This window comes from Sciurus carolinensis, chromosome 13, assembly GCF_902686445.1.
Source record: "Sciurus carolinensis chromosome 13, mSciCar1.2, whole genome shotgun sequence".
In the NCBI taxonomy this organism is placed as follows: Eukaryota; Metazoa; Chordata; class Mammalia; order Rodentia; family Sciuridae; genus Sciurus; species Sciurus carolinensis.
Window position 1 is genome coordinate 40,896,295 of NC_062225.1, and position 16,215 is coordinate 40,912,509.

At 33.6% G+C, this 16,215-nt stretch overlaps 1 protein-coding gene across 1 annotated transcript in view; it reads left to right on the top strand.

Annotated features, from left to right (window-relative positions):
* Window positions 1-16,215, top strand: part of Wdpcp (WD repeat containing planar cell polarity effector) — a 374,171-nt gene that overhangs the window by 324,871 nt on the left and 33,085 nt on the right. The window contains 1 exon segment of the mRNA XM_047522166.1: window positions 9,992-10,071. Coding sequence (XP_047378122.1) covers window positions 9,992-10,071 — 80 coding nt within the window.

Genomic DNA, 16,215 nt, shown 5'->3' on the forward strand with positions numbered 1-16,215 from the left:
CACCTCCAGGGACCCCCTGCTAACCACCACGCCCACAACCTGGGCTGCAGCTCCCCATTTGCCAACACATTTGGAAGCCAGAGCAGCCATCTTGGATTATCCTGGAAGCAGTAGCTCCCATCTTTAGATGGGGCAAATCCCATCCTGAGATGCCTACTGGAGACTGGAAGCTCATTGTCAGGTACCTCTCACGCATCAGGATACTGAAGACAGGGAGGTTTGAATACTATATGACTGTTATAGTGTAGATTTTTTTTTCCTCCTTTTTGAAAATTTTTGAGTTTTTATTTCTTTACTTTTCTTGCTCTATTTTCCTTTTATTTACCTATTTCCTCAGAGTCTTTCTCCCTTTTCTTATGCTAACAACCAACTTCTTTTGATTACACTTTCACTCCTTCTACAATCTAGAACTTCTATATGCTCCTTTCTTATCCCATTAACAGTTACATCCTACACCCCTCTGACCCTAACCCCTCCCCATCCTCTTTGTCCTCCATTAGAAACTGCAGACTTCATTGCAAATCTGTTATACTGTAGATAATAATTGAACTCATTCTCTCTGTTTATTATGACAATATTGTTAATGTCTTCATAGGGGCTATTTGGTTTATGGATGCATGTTGTCTGAATTGGGTGCTGCTAATATTGATCTCCCCCTAAAAGAAGAGGTTTTGGAAATCTATACGATCACTATAAGCCTACAGGGGGAAACTGCAATACCCCAGATCTGCACTGCTAGAGGTGAATATGCCTGAATAACATGAAAAAAGAAGGGAAGAAAATGGTCCAAACAAACCTAGATTCTATATTAACAGAATCCAGTAACAGCATGGTAAAAGAAATGTCAGAAAAGAGTTCAGAATATACATAATTAAAATGATTCATGAAGCAAAGGATTAGATAAGAGAGCAAATGCAGGCAATGAATGATCACTCCAATAAGCAGTTCAAAGAGAAACTGCAGGAAGCAAAAGATCATTTTAACAAAGAGAGATTCTAAAAACAAAACAAAACAAAAAAACAAATCCTTGAAATGAAGGAAACAATAAACCAAATAAAAAACTCAATGGAAAGCATCACCAACAGACTACATTACTTGGAAGACAGAACCTCAGACAATGAAGACAAAATATTTAATCTTAAGTAAAGTTGACCAAATAGAGATGATGGTAATAAATTATGAATGAAACCTCCAAGAACTATGGGATATCATGAAAAGACCAAATTTAAGTATTATCAGGATTGAGGAAGGCACAGAGATACAAAACAAAGGAATGAACAACCTATTCAATGAAATATCAGAAGATTTTCCAAACCCGAAGAATGTAATAGAAAATCAAACACAAGAGGCTTACAGAACACTAAATGTACAAAATTACAACAGATCCACACCAAGGCACATTATAATGAAAATGCCTAACATACAAAATAAAGATAGGATTTGAAGGCTATGAGAGAAAAGCATCAGATTACATATGGGGGAAACCAATACAGATATCAGCAGATTTCTTAACCCAGACCCTAAAAGCTAGAAGACCTGGAACAACATATTTCAAGCTCTGAAAGAACATCATTGCCAACCAAGAATCCTATACCCAGCAAAACAAACTTTCAGATTTGAAGACAAAATAAAATCCTTCCATGATAAACAAAAGTTAAAAGGATTTACAAATAGAAAGACTGAGCTACAGAACATTCTCAGCAAAATATTCCTTGAGGAAGAAGTGAAAAACAATGTAGGTCAGCAAAGGAAGGAACTATCTTAAAGGAAAAGCCAATCAAAGGAGAAACTAAGTCAAGTTAAAAACCAAAAATAAGCCCAAATGACTGGGAATACAAATCATATCTCAATAATAACCCTGAATGTTAATGGCCTAAACTCATCAATCAAAAGACATAGACTGGCAGATTGGATTAAAAAGAAAGACCCAGGGAGTGGGCAGATAGCTCAGCTCGCAGAGCACTTGCCTTGCGTGCACATGGGCCCAGGTTTGAATCCCCAGCACCTTGGAAAAAGAAAGACCCAACAATATACCATCTTTAAGAGATTCATCTCATAGAAAAAGATATCCACAGACTAAAGGTGAAAGCATGGGAAAAAAACCTACCATGCACATGGACTCAGTAAAAAAGTGAGGGTTTCCATCCTTAGATAAAGTGGCCTTTAAGCCAAAGTTAGTCAGAAGGGATAAAGAAGGACGTTTCATACTGCATAAATCAGGAAGACATAATGATCATAAATATTTATGCCCCCAACAATGGCACATCCATGTACATCAAACAAACCCTTCTCAATTCCAGGAATCAAATTGACCACAACACAATAATTCTGGGTGACTTTAACACACCACTGTCACCACTGGATAGATCTTCCAAACAAAAAGAAACTCAATAACACATAGAACTCAATAATACAATCAATAACTTAGACTTGACATATATAGAATATTCCATCCATCAATGAGAGAATATACTTTCTTCTCAGCAGCACATGGATCCTTCTCTAAAATAGACCATATGTTATGCCACAAAGCAGCCCTTAGTAAGTGCAAAAAAGAAATGGAGATACTACCTTGTGTTCTATTAGATCATAATGGAATGAAATTAAAAATCATTGACAAAATAAAAAACAGACATTACTTCAACACCTGGAGACTAACGAATATGCTATTGAATGAAGCATGTATAACAGAAAACACCAGGGAAGAGATAAAAAAATTCTTAGAGGAAAATGCGAATGTCAATACAACATATCAAAATCTCTGGGACACTATGAAAGCAGTACTAAGAGGAAAATTCATTGCATTTAAGAAAATAATAAAAAGTCAACAACTAAATTATTGGCTCAGCTTGCTGCCAGTATTTTGCCCCACCCCCCCACACACACCATTTTACAACCCAGATTGTCAGCCTGCAAACAGCTATTGGTCCACTCATCAGTCTGTGAACATTCTCGTCAGTCATTGGTTCGTTATTATTAACCTGTGAATTGGACTACTTAAGAATAGTTCCACCACCATTCTCTCTCTCTCTCTCTCTCTCCCTCACTCTTGCTCTTGCACATGCTCTCTCGCTCTCTATCTCTCTCTCACTCACTCTCACTTGCTCGCTCTCTCACCCTGCAGGCAGACACTCTGCCTGTCTGCTTAATAAAATCTGTTCTGTGAGTTCCCACGTCCAGAGTGGTTTCTGGGTGCTTTCATAAATGACTTAACATTACATCTCAAAGCCCTAGAAAATAAGAACAGAAAAACACCAAAAGTAGTAGAAGACAGGAAATAATTAAAATCAGAGCTGAAATCAATGAAATTGAAACAAAAGAAACAATTCAAAAAATTGACAAAACAAAAAGTTTGTTCTTTGAAAAAGTAAAATAAAGGTCTATCAACATCTAAAATAATTTTAAAAAAGAATGACTTAATTATTGTAAACTCAGTCTCCATTTATATACCACTCCTCAGAAAATAACTAGCATTTATTTCCATCTGTGAAGTGCTAGTTCATCAGTATTTCCACTAATTATCAGCTAGCTATATATTCAACACATTAATATAAATATTTCAAACCAACTGAAAATCATACCAAATTTTTTTTCATGCAATTCATGAAAGAGATGTTGGAGAAGTGTTCAGATGTCTTGTAAAACCTCTGATAAATGAGGATATGACACTTAGATCAATTAACTGAAAAAGAAATTCTACAAGGATAATGAAATAAAATGAACTGCAAATGAGTTTATCAAAGTATTAGTATAGCCCTCAAGAAAAATGAGAAAGACTTTGTGCCTTTTTTAAAAATGACCATGAATACTGTGAAAGTCAATATGAAATTAAAGATGAATCATGCTACTAAACATTTTGGTCAGAAAAGCTAGGACCACTCCTCATCCCCCAAATCAAGTAGATTTACTCTTTTTTTCTTATAAGAATTTACACAGAGTAGAAATTATATGTAGAAAATTAGTGTTTATTTACTCGATTTATTTATTTATTTTTGCAGACTCTAGGGATTGAACCCTGGGTCTCAGGTATGCTAAACAAGCACTCTACCACTGAGCTACATCCCCAATTCCATATTTTATTAGCATAAGATAAGTTTATCTGTTTTTACTTTTTATTTTTTAGTCACATTCTTTTCTTCCTGAAAGCAGTTATCCTCAGATACACACCTCCCATAACTTTGTTAAGATGCTGTTAATATGCAATTTCAAAATCATGATATATATTCCTTGTGAACCAAGCAGAAATATCTATTTACATTTACTGTTTTTCACTATTTCCTTGGCCCAACTTTAATCTCTCTGACATATTCTTTGAAACTAGATTTGCATACTTTTCTGTGTTAAGAAAGAGAGTAAAAAGTTAGGAAGTGAAGACTTTCAGGAGCTGGGAATATAGCTCAGTGGTAGAGCCTAGCATGATTGAGGCCATGGGTTGGATCCCCAGCACCATGAAAAGAAAAACTGAACAACTATGCTAATTTCAGACAAAGTAGATTTCAGAGCAAAGGAAATTAACAGATAACAAAGGATACTGCATAATGCTAAAAGAGATAATTTTACTGAGTAAGCACAGCAATTCTAAACGTGTGTATCTGACAACACAGTGCATAATTCTTGAATCAAAATGATGGAAGACAAAATAGGAATATGCAAATCCAGTTTGATACTGTATTACACTCCTCTAAGCATTGCTAGAACTATTGTACACACTAGGGCACTCTCTATCTTCTGAGTGATCTAATCCATTTCTAAGGCATTCATTTTTAATTGTATCTACCTCCAATTTTTTTTTGGGGGGGTGGGGTCCTGGGCATTGAACTCGGGGGCACTTGACCACTGAGTCACATCCCCAGCCCTATTTTCTCTTTTATTTAGAGACATGGTCTCCCTGAATTGCTTAGCCCCTAGCTTTTGCTGAGGCTGGCTTTGAACTTGAGATCCTCCTGCCTCAGCCTCCTGAGCCACTGGGATTACAGGTGTGTGCCACCACACCCAGCTCTACCTTCGATTTTATCTCTACCCAGAATCATAACTGCCTTGTGTATTTTCTGACTTGCATGCTATGACAGATGGAAAATGACCCAACCTAAAAATCTTGGTGTTCTGTCCTGTCCTGGGATCTCTATTTGGCTCTCCTTCCCTTTTTAAAACAATAGCAGTACAACACATATCTTCAGGTCCAGATGATTCACTGGTTAATTCTTCCATGTGTTTAGAGAAAACAGTACTGTCAATTTCTTTCAAGAAATATAAGGCAAGACCATATATCCTGCCTTATTTTCTGAGACTACCATCACCCAAACAACACAATACAAAAATAGAAAACTAGACTGCTATCTCTCAAAAATATGGGAGCAAAAATACTCCACAAAGATTAATAAATGGAATCAGTAATAAAGGGTGAACATTCCTAATCCAAATATTTGAAATCCAGATACTCCAAAGCACAAAACTTTTTGAGTGTCAATGTGATGCCACAAGTGTAAGATTCCACACCTGACCTCATGTTGGCAAGTCATAGTCAAAAGGCAGGCAAACTCAAAATATTATATAAAATTACGTTGGTTCTATGTGTATGAGGCATATATGAAACATAAATGAACTCTGTGTTTAGCCTGGAGTCCAGTCCCCAAGATATCTCATTATGTATATGCAATTTAAAAAAATCCAAATACTTCCAATCCCCAAGTTATTTAGATAAGGAATATTCAGTCTGTGTATAAAAACAATAATATACCACAATCATTTGGAGTTTATCTTAGGAATGCAAGGCTCATTGAATATTCAAAAAATCAAAGTAATGCACTATATTTACAGCTTAAAAAAGAAAAATCAACTGATTGGATTAACTGGTGCATAAAGAATACAACAAAATTTAATACCCAGACATGGTTTTAAAAAGAAACTCAGAAAACTAGGAACAGAAGGGAAATTATTCAACCTTATAGAGGATCCACAAGAAAGAAAACAAAAACCTATAGCTAAAATCATTCTTGATTTCTTGATAGAGAAAAACGGAATGCTTTCCTCCTAAGATAGGAAACATTGTAAAGATGTCCATTTTCACCATACTTATTGAACACCATAATGAAGTCTTAGCCAATGCAGTAAAGCAAGAAAAAGAGATGAAAGACATACATCTCAAAAAAGAAATGAAATGATACCAATTTGTAGACAAAATACTTTTCTCATAGAATATAAAAAACAACAACAAAAAACTATAGTCAGTGAGTTTAGCAGAGTTATAAGTTCAGTGCAGAATAATCAATTCTGTTTCTATATAATAGAAATATGCAATTGAAACCAAGAAGTTCTTTAAATTACACTAGTTCTAAAATAAATGAAATGCTTAGGTATAAATCTAAACAAACATGTATAAAACAACTATGCTGAAAACTATATATACTACTTAAGGAAATCAAAGAAGGCCAAAATGGTGAGGTATATCATGTTTATAAATTGGAAGACTCAACATAGTAAAGATGTCAACTGTCTTATTATTGATCTAAAAATTCAATGTATATATATACAATGGAGTTTTACTCAGCCATTAAAAAGAGTGAAATTATGGCATTTGCCAGTAAATGGATAGAAATGGAGAAATCATTCTAAGTGAAATTAACCAAGGTCAAAAACTCAAGGTAAATTTTTTTTCTCTTATATGGAAGCTAGAGTAAAATAAAGGGAGGGAAGGATACAATTACATAAGGAACCAATCAAATACAAATTAAAAGGTAAGTGAAAAGGAAGTCTAGTAGAGTAGAAGAAGGAGAAGGGATGATGGGAGGAAAAAGGGAGGATCATGAACTGAAACTGATTTTGATGCATATATGAGTTTGTCAGGATGAACCCTAACTAATATGTACAACCATAAAGCTCTAATAAAAATGATATTTCATTAAAAATAATAAAGTAAAATAAAAAATCAATGTAATTCTGACTGAAATTCCAAAAGAATTTTTTGTTTTATTTTTTATATACAGGCAAGCTGATTTAAAAATTCATTTGGGATGACAATGGAACTATAATAAGTAAAAATATCTTGGAAAAAAAGGAATTGATGTTGGAAGAATCACACATGATCTTAGGACTTTTTCTTTTTTATTATTATTTTGACTCATTGTACACAAATGGGATACAACTTTCGTTTCTCTAGTTGCACACAAAGTAGAATCACACCATTTGTGTAATCATACATGTACATATGGTAATGATAATTCTCTCATTCTCTTTCCTTCCCCCTTATACCCCTTCCGCACCCCTCATTTTCCTCTAAACAACCCATCCTTCCTCCATTCTTGCCTTACCCCGCCCCCCATTATTTATCATCATCCATTTATCAGAGAAATCATTTGGCCTTTAGTTTTTTGGGATTGGCTTATTTCATCTAGCATGATATTCTCCAACTCCATCCATTTACCTGCAAATGCCATAATTTTATTCTTCTTTATCTGAGTAGTATTCCACAGTGTCTTTATCCATTCATCTACTGAAGGGCATTTAGGTTGGTTCCACAATCTAGCTATTGTGAATTGAGCTGTTATAAATGTTGATGTGGTTGCGTCACTGTAGTATGCTAATTTTAAGTCCTTGGGGTATAGACCAAAGAATGGGTTAGCTGGGTCAAATGGTGGTTCCATTCCAAATTTTCTGAGGAATATCTAACAGGTTTTGGCAGACATTTTCTGTGAAGAACCATATAGGTTTTGTAGGCCATATAATCTCTTTTGCAACTACTTAACTGACATTACAGTGAGAAAGAAACCAGAGATAATACATAAATGAATGGGTATATATGCGTTCTGATAAAACTGTATTTACAAAAATAAGAACTGGATTTGTCCTGTGTACTATGGTTTACCTCTCTCATCTAAAGCTACACTGATCAAGAAATTACAGTATTAGCAGAAGGACAGATACATGTATTAGTGAAAAATAACACAGAATCCAGAAATAGAGCCATACAAATATCTCCAACTGGTTTTTGACAAATGTATAAACACAATTTGATTTTAAAAAATGATTTTTCAACAAATGGCATTGGAACAGCCGGACATCTGTGTGCAAAAAAGAAGGAATTATAACCTAAACCTCATACCTTACTCTCAAAAATAAAAACAGATCACTGGTCTAAATGTAAAATGTGAAACTACCAACTTAAAAAAATAGAGAGAAAGAAATATTTGTAATCTAGGATTCAGCAAAGATTCTCAGACCACACACTAAAAGTACAACCCATTTTAAAAAAATGATAAACTGTTCTTTAATGACTTTTTAAAAAAATTTCTTTTGTAGTTTTATATGGACAGCATGCCTTTATTTTATTTTGTTTCTATTTATGCGGTGCTAACGATTGAACCCACTGCCACTGAGCTACAGCATCAGCCCCTTTAACAACTTTTATTCTTCAAAAAGCCGCTGTTAAACAAGCACTCTACCAGCTGAGCTATCCCCAGTACCAAAAAAACAAACAAACAAAAAAATAAAAACAAAAGCCGCTGTTAGAAAATTGACAAGCTAGGTGCTGGGAGAAAATACTTGCAAATCACATATCCATGAAGGATTTGTATCCCAACTATATAAAGAACTTTCAAGCTCAACAGTAAAAAACAAACAAACAAAAAGTCCCAACTAAAATGGGCAAAAGTCCTGAACAGACACTTCAATAAGGAGATATGCAAAATTAAAACCATTAGGAGCTACTCCTGCATTAGAATGTCTAAGTAAAAAAAATATATATGTTTATACATATATACACACACACACTGATAGTTTCAAGCACTGAGAAGAAGGATGCAAAGTAACTTGAACTTTCATATATTGCTGGTGAGAATACAAAATGTTACAGCCATTCTAGGAAATAGCAGTTTCTTATAAAGTTAAGCATATATTTGCCATATGATCCATCAGTCTTGAGTATTTAGAGTAGAGAAATTAATACTTATATTCACAAAAGAACCTGTACATGAATTTTTTTATAGTAGTTTTATTCATAATTTTCAAAACCTGAGAAAATAAATATCTTTCAACAGATGAATAACTAAACTGGTATATAACTACATAATGGAATACTGTTTAGCAATGAAAAGTAACAAACTGTTGATTCATACAACTTGTATGATATCAAAGGCCTTATACTGAGTGAGAGAAAATGAAAATGGTCATAGAAGTTTACATTGTATGATTCAAATTATATGACATTCTTGAGCTCAGAACTATAGTTATAGAGAAAAGGTAAGTAGTTGCCAGGGTTATGGATAGGAAAGGTGTGACTATAAAGTATGAGGAAGGTTTTTTGACATGGTAAAACTGTTTCATGTTCTGATTGTTCTGTTGTTAATAGCATGAATCTAAGCATCTGTTACAATTCAGAGAATTATATACCTTTAAAAATGTATGATAATTTTATACATTTAAAACAGATATGATTATATAAGTGAAAGATAATGACAAAATTTTATAAGGCAGAATTATCTCAGCTTCATTTTAAAAATCCATAGCAATTAGGAGAGGAACACTCTGGATCATTAGATTATGTTATTATTATGTTAATCTTAGGTTTTCTACACTAATTGTGGATTATTTTTGAAATTAGGAAAATAAAATTTATTTGATATGAAATTTTTACTACTTTAATTTCATAATACCCAGGAATTCAGAGCATCATATTTTGTTTCCATGATTATTTCTCTTAAAAACTATATATATAAAACATATGTACATTAAAATTTAATCTCAGTGTTCTTCAAAACATCTTACAAAATATTTAATGGTGAAATACTTGAAAGTAACTTTCTATGTTTTAAAATAATGATATTAAAATTAGTAGGTTGTTGACAGTTTCCTGAGAAATTTTAAATTGCATTTTTAAAACATGTAGAAATTTGAAATATTTAATACTTTGCTTATATTAATCTTTATGGTATTATATCCACAACTTGCATCTAACCTTAAATTTTTCTTTCTTAATTACTTGACTCATACACTACAGACAAGTAATTGACAGAAGGAGCAAACCTGAAAAAGACATCTGTGCTGGATCTTTGATGACTCATACCAGTAATGCAGAAGGTAATATTATTCAAGGTACCCAGAGCATTCAAAGTATAACCCCTCAAAAATTTATAATTTATAAGAGCTTTCTATAAATAAATAAGAATAAGAAAACCAAGAGCATTTAAAAATTCAGTATAAGACTGCTTTGGTTGATGTAATATAAAATGCCAAGTCACCTGATTATAACTAAGGCTAAATTTTAATAAGTATACAAATTCATATAGATGCCTTTGGGAATCTTGTTAAAATGTTGATTCTTACTCAGTAGATCTGGAGTGGGGCCCATGATTCTGCATTTCTAATAAGTTCTCAAAGTAATACATACTCAGCTAAACTGAAGACTACACTTGAGTAGGCAAGCTCGAGGATCACTGATAAAAATGGCGTGATTTGGGGCTGGGGTTGCGGCTCAGTGGTAGAGCGCTTGCCTAGCATGTGTGAGGCACTGGGTTTGATTCTCAGTACCACGTGTAAATAAATGAATAAAGGTCTATCAACATCTAAAATATATACATATATTTTTAAAATGGCATGATTCTTGCTCTGTTTAATAGAAAATAAATGTACATGTAAGTACTATATCTCAAGATAGCCATGTAATATACTCCCTAACAGTGGTACCCTTCTCACTCTCCCCTAAAGATGAATATAGCATGGCCCACTCCTTTTTTTTCCTTTCCCTCAAGAAGAGGTTACTCTGATGAACTATTACCTTAATCTATGTTCTGTTGTTATAAACAGAATTCCTGAGACTAGGTAGGAAAGAAATTTATTTAGGGTCCAGTTCTGGAGGATAGAGTTCAAGATCTAGCAGCTTCATATGGGGCGGGCCTCATGCTTCACTTCATGTTTTATCAAGTAAGACTGCTTTCATGGTAACTAGGTCCAGTCCCAAGAAAAAACTGCATGAATCATCTTAACAACCTGATTACCTTCTAAAGGTCCCACCACCTCTCAACACTGTTATACTGGGCACCAGATTTCATTATGAGTTTCAGAAAAGACAAGCCATATTCATTTTGAAATGCAAACTGTGGAAGAGAGAGAGATGGAAAAGGACAAGAGAAGCAAGTGGAATTAAGATGTTTTGTGTGGACTTTTTCTTCTGGAGAGTTTAGGAGGGAAATACATGAAAGTAACTTCAGCCTCTGTGAGAAGTAGATAGCAGAGAAAATGAATTTTAAGAAGTATCATACAGTGCCAGGCATAGAATGGCTACTCATATTTTTTCCCTTAAACTGAAGCCTACCAATTGTATGTCAGAAAGCCTTATACCATAGTCCCAACTGTGACCTAAAATATGGTCACTTCAATATCTCAGCTAATCCTCACTTATGAAATCAAATTTCAGTAGAATGATTCTCATATAGGATAGGCAGATAAATGAAACAATTAAAACAACTTGTTTTAATAATTATAATTTTTAAAAATTATTATTTTTAATAATTTAAAAATACATGATATTAAGTAGGAAAAATGGTATTTTACCTTTTTGAGTTTGTGTTTTTCCTTGAATTTTGAGGAAAATAGGATTAATAGGCCAAGAGGAAAGTTGAAATTAGAAAGTTAGTGCAGGCTGGGGATATAGCTCAGTTGGTAGAGTGTTTGCCTCATAAGCACAAGGCCTTGCATTCAATCCCCAGCACCACAAAAAAAAAAAAAAAAAAAGAAAGTTAGTGGTGCCTACAATGTAACCAGAATGATTACTTTCAAATGAAAAAAAATAAATAAATAAAGAAGAAAAAAGTATCAGTGTGGTCAATATAGTTTCCCTTATGGCATTTAAGAAATGTAATTGAAACCTGAGTTATTTCAAAACTACTTCTGGTTATTGGACTTTGTCTTTTTCACAGAGACAGTCATTACACTAGAATAGTAGATCACAGGTTTAAATGCTATATAAGGCTAATGATGCTATGTTATAAACAAGGTAGTGGAAGATAATGACTAAAATGTAGGTTATGAGCCAGAACATGAGCAGGCTTTGGTGTAAGGCTAAAGAGTTTATATTTATTTCAGTTGGTAGTGTTATAGCTTTGAAAGGTATGAAGCAGGTAAGTGAAATAATAAAAATTATAAGAATATGATGGCCTTATCCTAAGTTGACTGATATGAGAAATGAAAAGAAAAAACTAGGTAGTAAGTTTGTTATAATAAAGTAATAAAAGCCTTGAGTGAAAATAATGATAGTGGGAATAGCAAAGGATAAATTTGAGAAACATTCATGATAAAAAAAAGAAACAATGTGACTTCTTGAATTCCTTTACCCAACACTTCAACAAATATTTATTGACTTCCTATTATTATATGCCAGAAACTATGTTATGCAGTAGGATAGAAAACATAGTCCTTGCCTCCAAGGTAAATAACTGATAGAAATGTAGTAAAATTTAATATATTCTCCAAACTGCCCATAAAGTGACCTTAACTGTTTAGACCATTTATAATCTGTCCACATCATCTCCAGTCAGTTTTATTTTGCACTACTCCACAATTCTTAACTGCTTCTACTTCCTCATCACCCAAAATGTATTAATATCTATATGATTATATTTCCTTCATATCACCTGTAGTAGCATTTGACATTGTTAATTATTTCTTCCTATAATATTCCCTTTTTCTTCTTTGTACTCTAACCCACTGAATCCTCTTGCCCTCTTGGGATCTTGAAGCCCTAATAATAACTATTTTGGAAATAGTAGACAGATAAAGGAATTATTTAAGCCATCTAATATAGGTGGATAGATAGCAAATCCTGTCCTCTCTTTCTGCCCTACTATATTGCGCTGCAACACTTAAGCAACAAAGGATAAATGCAGTTAAAAAAAATCAACAAATATGGGCAGTATTAATCAAGGTTCGTCAAAGAAAGAGAACTAATAGGAAGGGAGTGGTGTGTGTGTATGTGTGTGTGTATGCATACAAGTACAGACAGAGACAGAGAGACTGATTGATTATAAGGAATTGACTCACACAATTAGGAAGGCTAACAAGTCCCAGGATCTGCAGTTGGCAAGCTGGAAACCCAGGAGAGCCAACAGTGTGGTTAGCCAATAGTGCAGTGAAGGCCAGCAGGCTTGAGCCCCAGGAAGAGTAAAAAGAGAAAACCCATGTCCCAGCTCAACAGCAGTCAGACAGGAGTTCTCTCTAGGGGTGATAGTAGCTGGACATGAAAATGTACAGAGGGAGGACAGGTTGGAATCTGTTGGCACCCAGTCTCTTACCATAAAAATATTCAAAGAGTAATGGCTGATATTTCACTTTCTCCTTCCAAATCTTGCACAATTTTTCCTTGGCCATTTCTAACATGGAAATACACAGGGAAGGATGTTCTGGGAAACATGGTTCTAGCTTAGCCAAATTTATTTACACAGTATAAACCATCATGATGGTAATATTTTCTAACACAAAATAATAGGCAAGAATTCTATAGAGGTAAGGTATGATGAGGAAACTATGCAGACTTAATATTATATACAGAAAAGCAAAAATAAACAAAAAAACCCTTATATTGTTGACCAAGTGTGTTAAACTGAAAATTGAAAGTTGAAATTAGCCCACAGAGAAAAAACAGAAAACGATCCTAAAGACAAAGTTATAATAGTTCTTCCCTTCTGTCTTTTCAGAAATTGTACATGAAACAAAGTATCTGTGGAGAACCAGTTTCATTTTTTAATTTCTAATCTGATATGGATCAATACCTTTGTAAAATATATGAAAAACAAAATGAAAATGCAAAATAATGTCCAAGAAATTTATTAGATTAAACTACATAAAATTATTCCATGGAACTGCCATAAAAATTCTTGATTTTTCTCAATGCTTTCTTTTTTAAAAATTTATTTTGATTCATTGTACACAAATGGGGTACAACTGTTGTTTCTTGTTGTACACAAAGTAGAGCTGCACCATTTGTGTAATCATACATTTATATAGGGTAATGATGTTTGTCTCATTATGTTATTTTTCCTTCCCCCCACCCCCTTGCTTTACTTCTTTTTAACCACAAATAATCAGCTCATAGACCAGTAATAATGATTTGTAGACCAGTTACTGGTCTTTATCCCACAATCTGAATAACACTGAACTAAGAATAACTTTTACTGAATTTAGGCAGGAAGCTCAAGTAATACATTTGAGAAGAAATAATAGAAACTGGATGAATTTAAACCAAAGAGACCTAATGAGTATGAATTGCAAGGAACTTCAGAGACTAATGATCACAATTATTACTCTCTGAAACATCATAAGCTGGACACAGTGGTGCAGGACAAAAATCCCAGGGGCCCAGGAGGCTGAGACTAGAGGATCACAAGTTTGAGGCCAGCCTCAGCAACTTAGCAGTATTCTCAGCAACTCAGCAAAACCCTTTCTCAAATTTTTAAAAAATTTTTTTAAAAAGGCAGCTGGATTGAGTCCCAAGTTTTTGGTTTTTTTGTTTGTTTGTTTGTTTTTTGTTTCTTTGTTTATTTGTTTTGGTTTGGTTTGGTTTGGGTTTTGGTGCTATTGTGAATGGAATAGTTTTCCTAATTTCTCATTCAGTTAATTCATCATTGATTGTATAGGAACACAAATGATTTATGGGTGTTAATTTTATATCCTGCTATCTTTGCTGAACTCATTTATGAGTTCTAGAAGTTTTCTGGTGAATTTTTAGGTCTTCTATATGTAGAATCATGTTGTTGGCAAATAGTTTGAGTTCTTTTCTTATTCTTATTCCTTTAATTTCTTTCCTTTGCCTAATTGCTCTGGCTAGAGACTTAAGGATGATAAGTGGTAAAAGAGGGCATCCTTGTCTTGTTCCAGTTTTTAGAGGGAGTGCCTTCAATTTTTCTTCACTTGAATGATGTTCGTCTTGGATTTAACATATGTCTGTATGGTAAATGTGTGTGTGTGTGTGTGTGTGTGTGTGTGTGTGTGTGTGTCTTCTATAATGTTGAGGTATGTTCTTACTATCCCTAGTTTTTCTAGTGTTTCGAACATGAATGGATGCTGTATTTTGTCAAATGCTTTTCTGCATTTATTGAGATTATCATGTGATTCTTAAGTCTTTTGATGTGATGATGAATTACATTTATTGACTTCCCCATGTTGACCCGAAATTACATCATGGTGTACTATCTTTTTAGTATGTTTTTGAATGCAATTTGCTAGTATTTTATTAAGAATTTTTGTATCTATGTTCATCAGGAATATTGGTCTGAAGTTTTCTTTCCATGATGTGTCTTTGTCTGGTTTTGGTATCAGGGTGATACTAGTTTCTTAGAATGAGTTCATATAAGGGTTCACTCCTTTTCTATTTCATAAAATAATTTAAGAAGGATTGATATTAGTTCTTCTTTGAAGGTCTGGTAGAACTCAGCTGAGAATCCATCTGGTCATAGGCTTTTCTTTGTTGGTAGGCCTTTGATAGTATCTTCAGTTTCATTGCTTGAAACTGATTTGTTTAAATTTTCTATGTCCTCCTGATTCAATTTGGGTAAGTCCTTCATCTCTAGAAATTTGTTGATGTTTTCAAGATTTTCTATTTTTTTAGAGTATAAATTTTCAAAATTGTTTCTAATCAGAATAATAATCATCATAATCATAATAATCATCTGTATTTCAGTAGTGTCCTTTTTATCACAAATTATAGTAATTTGAATTTTCTCTCTCTCAGTCTTTGTTTGGCTAAGGGTTTACAAATTTATTTATTTTTTTCAAAGAACCAACTTTATGTTCCATTAATTTTTTTGAATTTTTTTGTTTCAATTTCATTGATTTGGGCTCTGATTTTAATTATTTCCTGTCTTCTGCTACAATGAAAACTACAGAACACTAAAGAAAGAAATTGAAGAAGACCTTAGAAGATGAAAAGATCTCCCGTGTTCTTGGATAGACACAGTCAATATTGTCAAAATGACCACACTACCAAAAGCAATATATATATATTTAATGCAATTCCTATTAAAATTCCAATGGCATTCTTTATAAAAATAGATAAAGCAGTCACAAAATTCATTTGGAAAAATAAGAGGCCCAGAATAGCCAAAGCAATCCTTATCAAGAAAAATGACGCAGGAGGCATCATAATACCAGAACTTAAATTATACTACAGTGATACAGTAGCAAAAATGGCATGGTATTGGCACCAAAACAGATATGAAGACCAGTGAACAG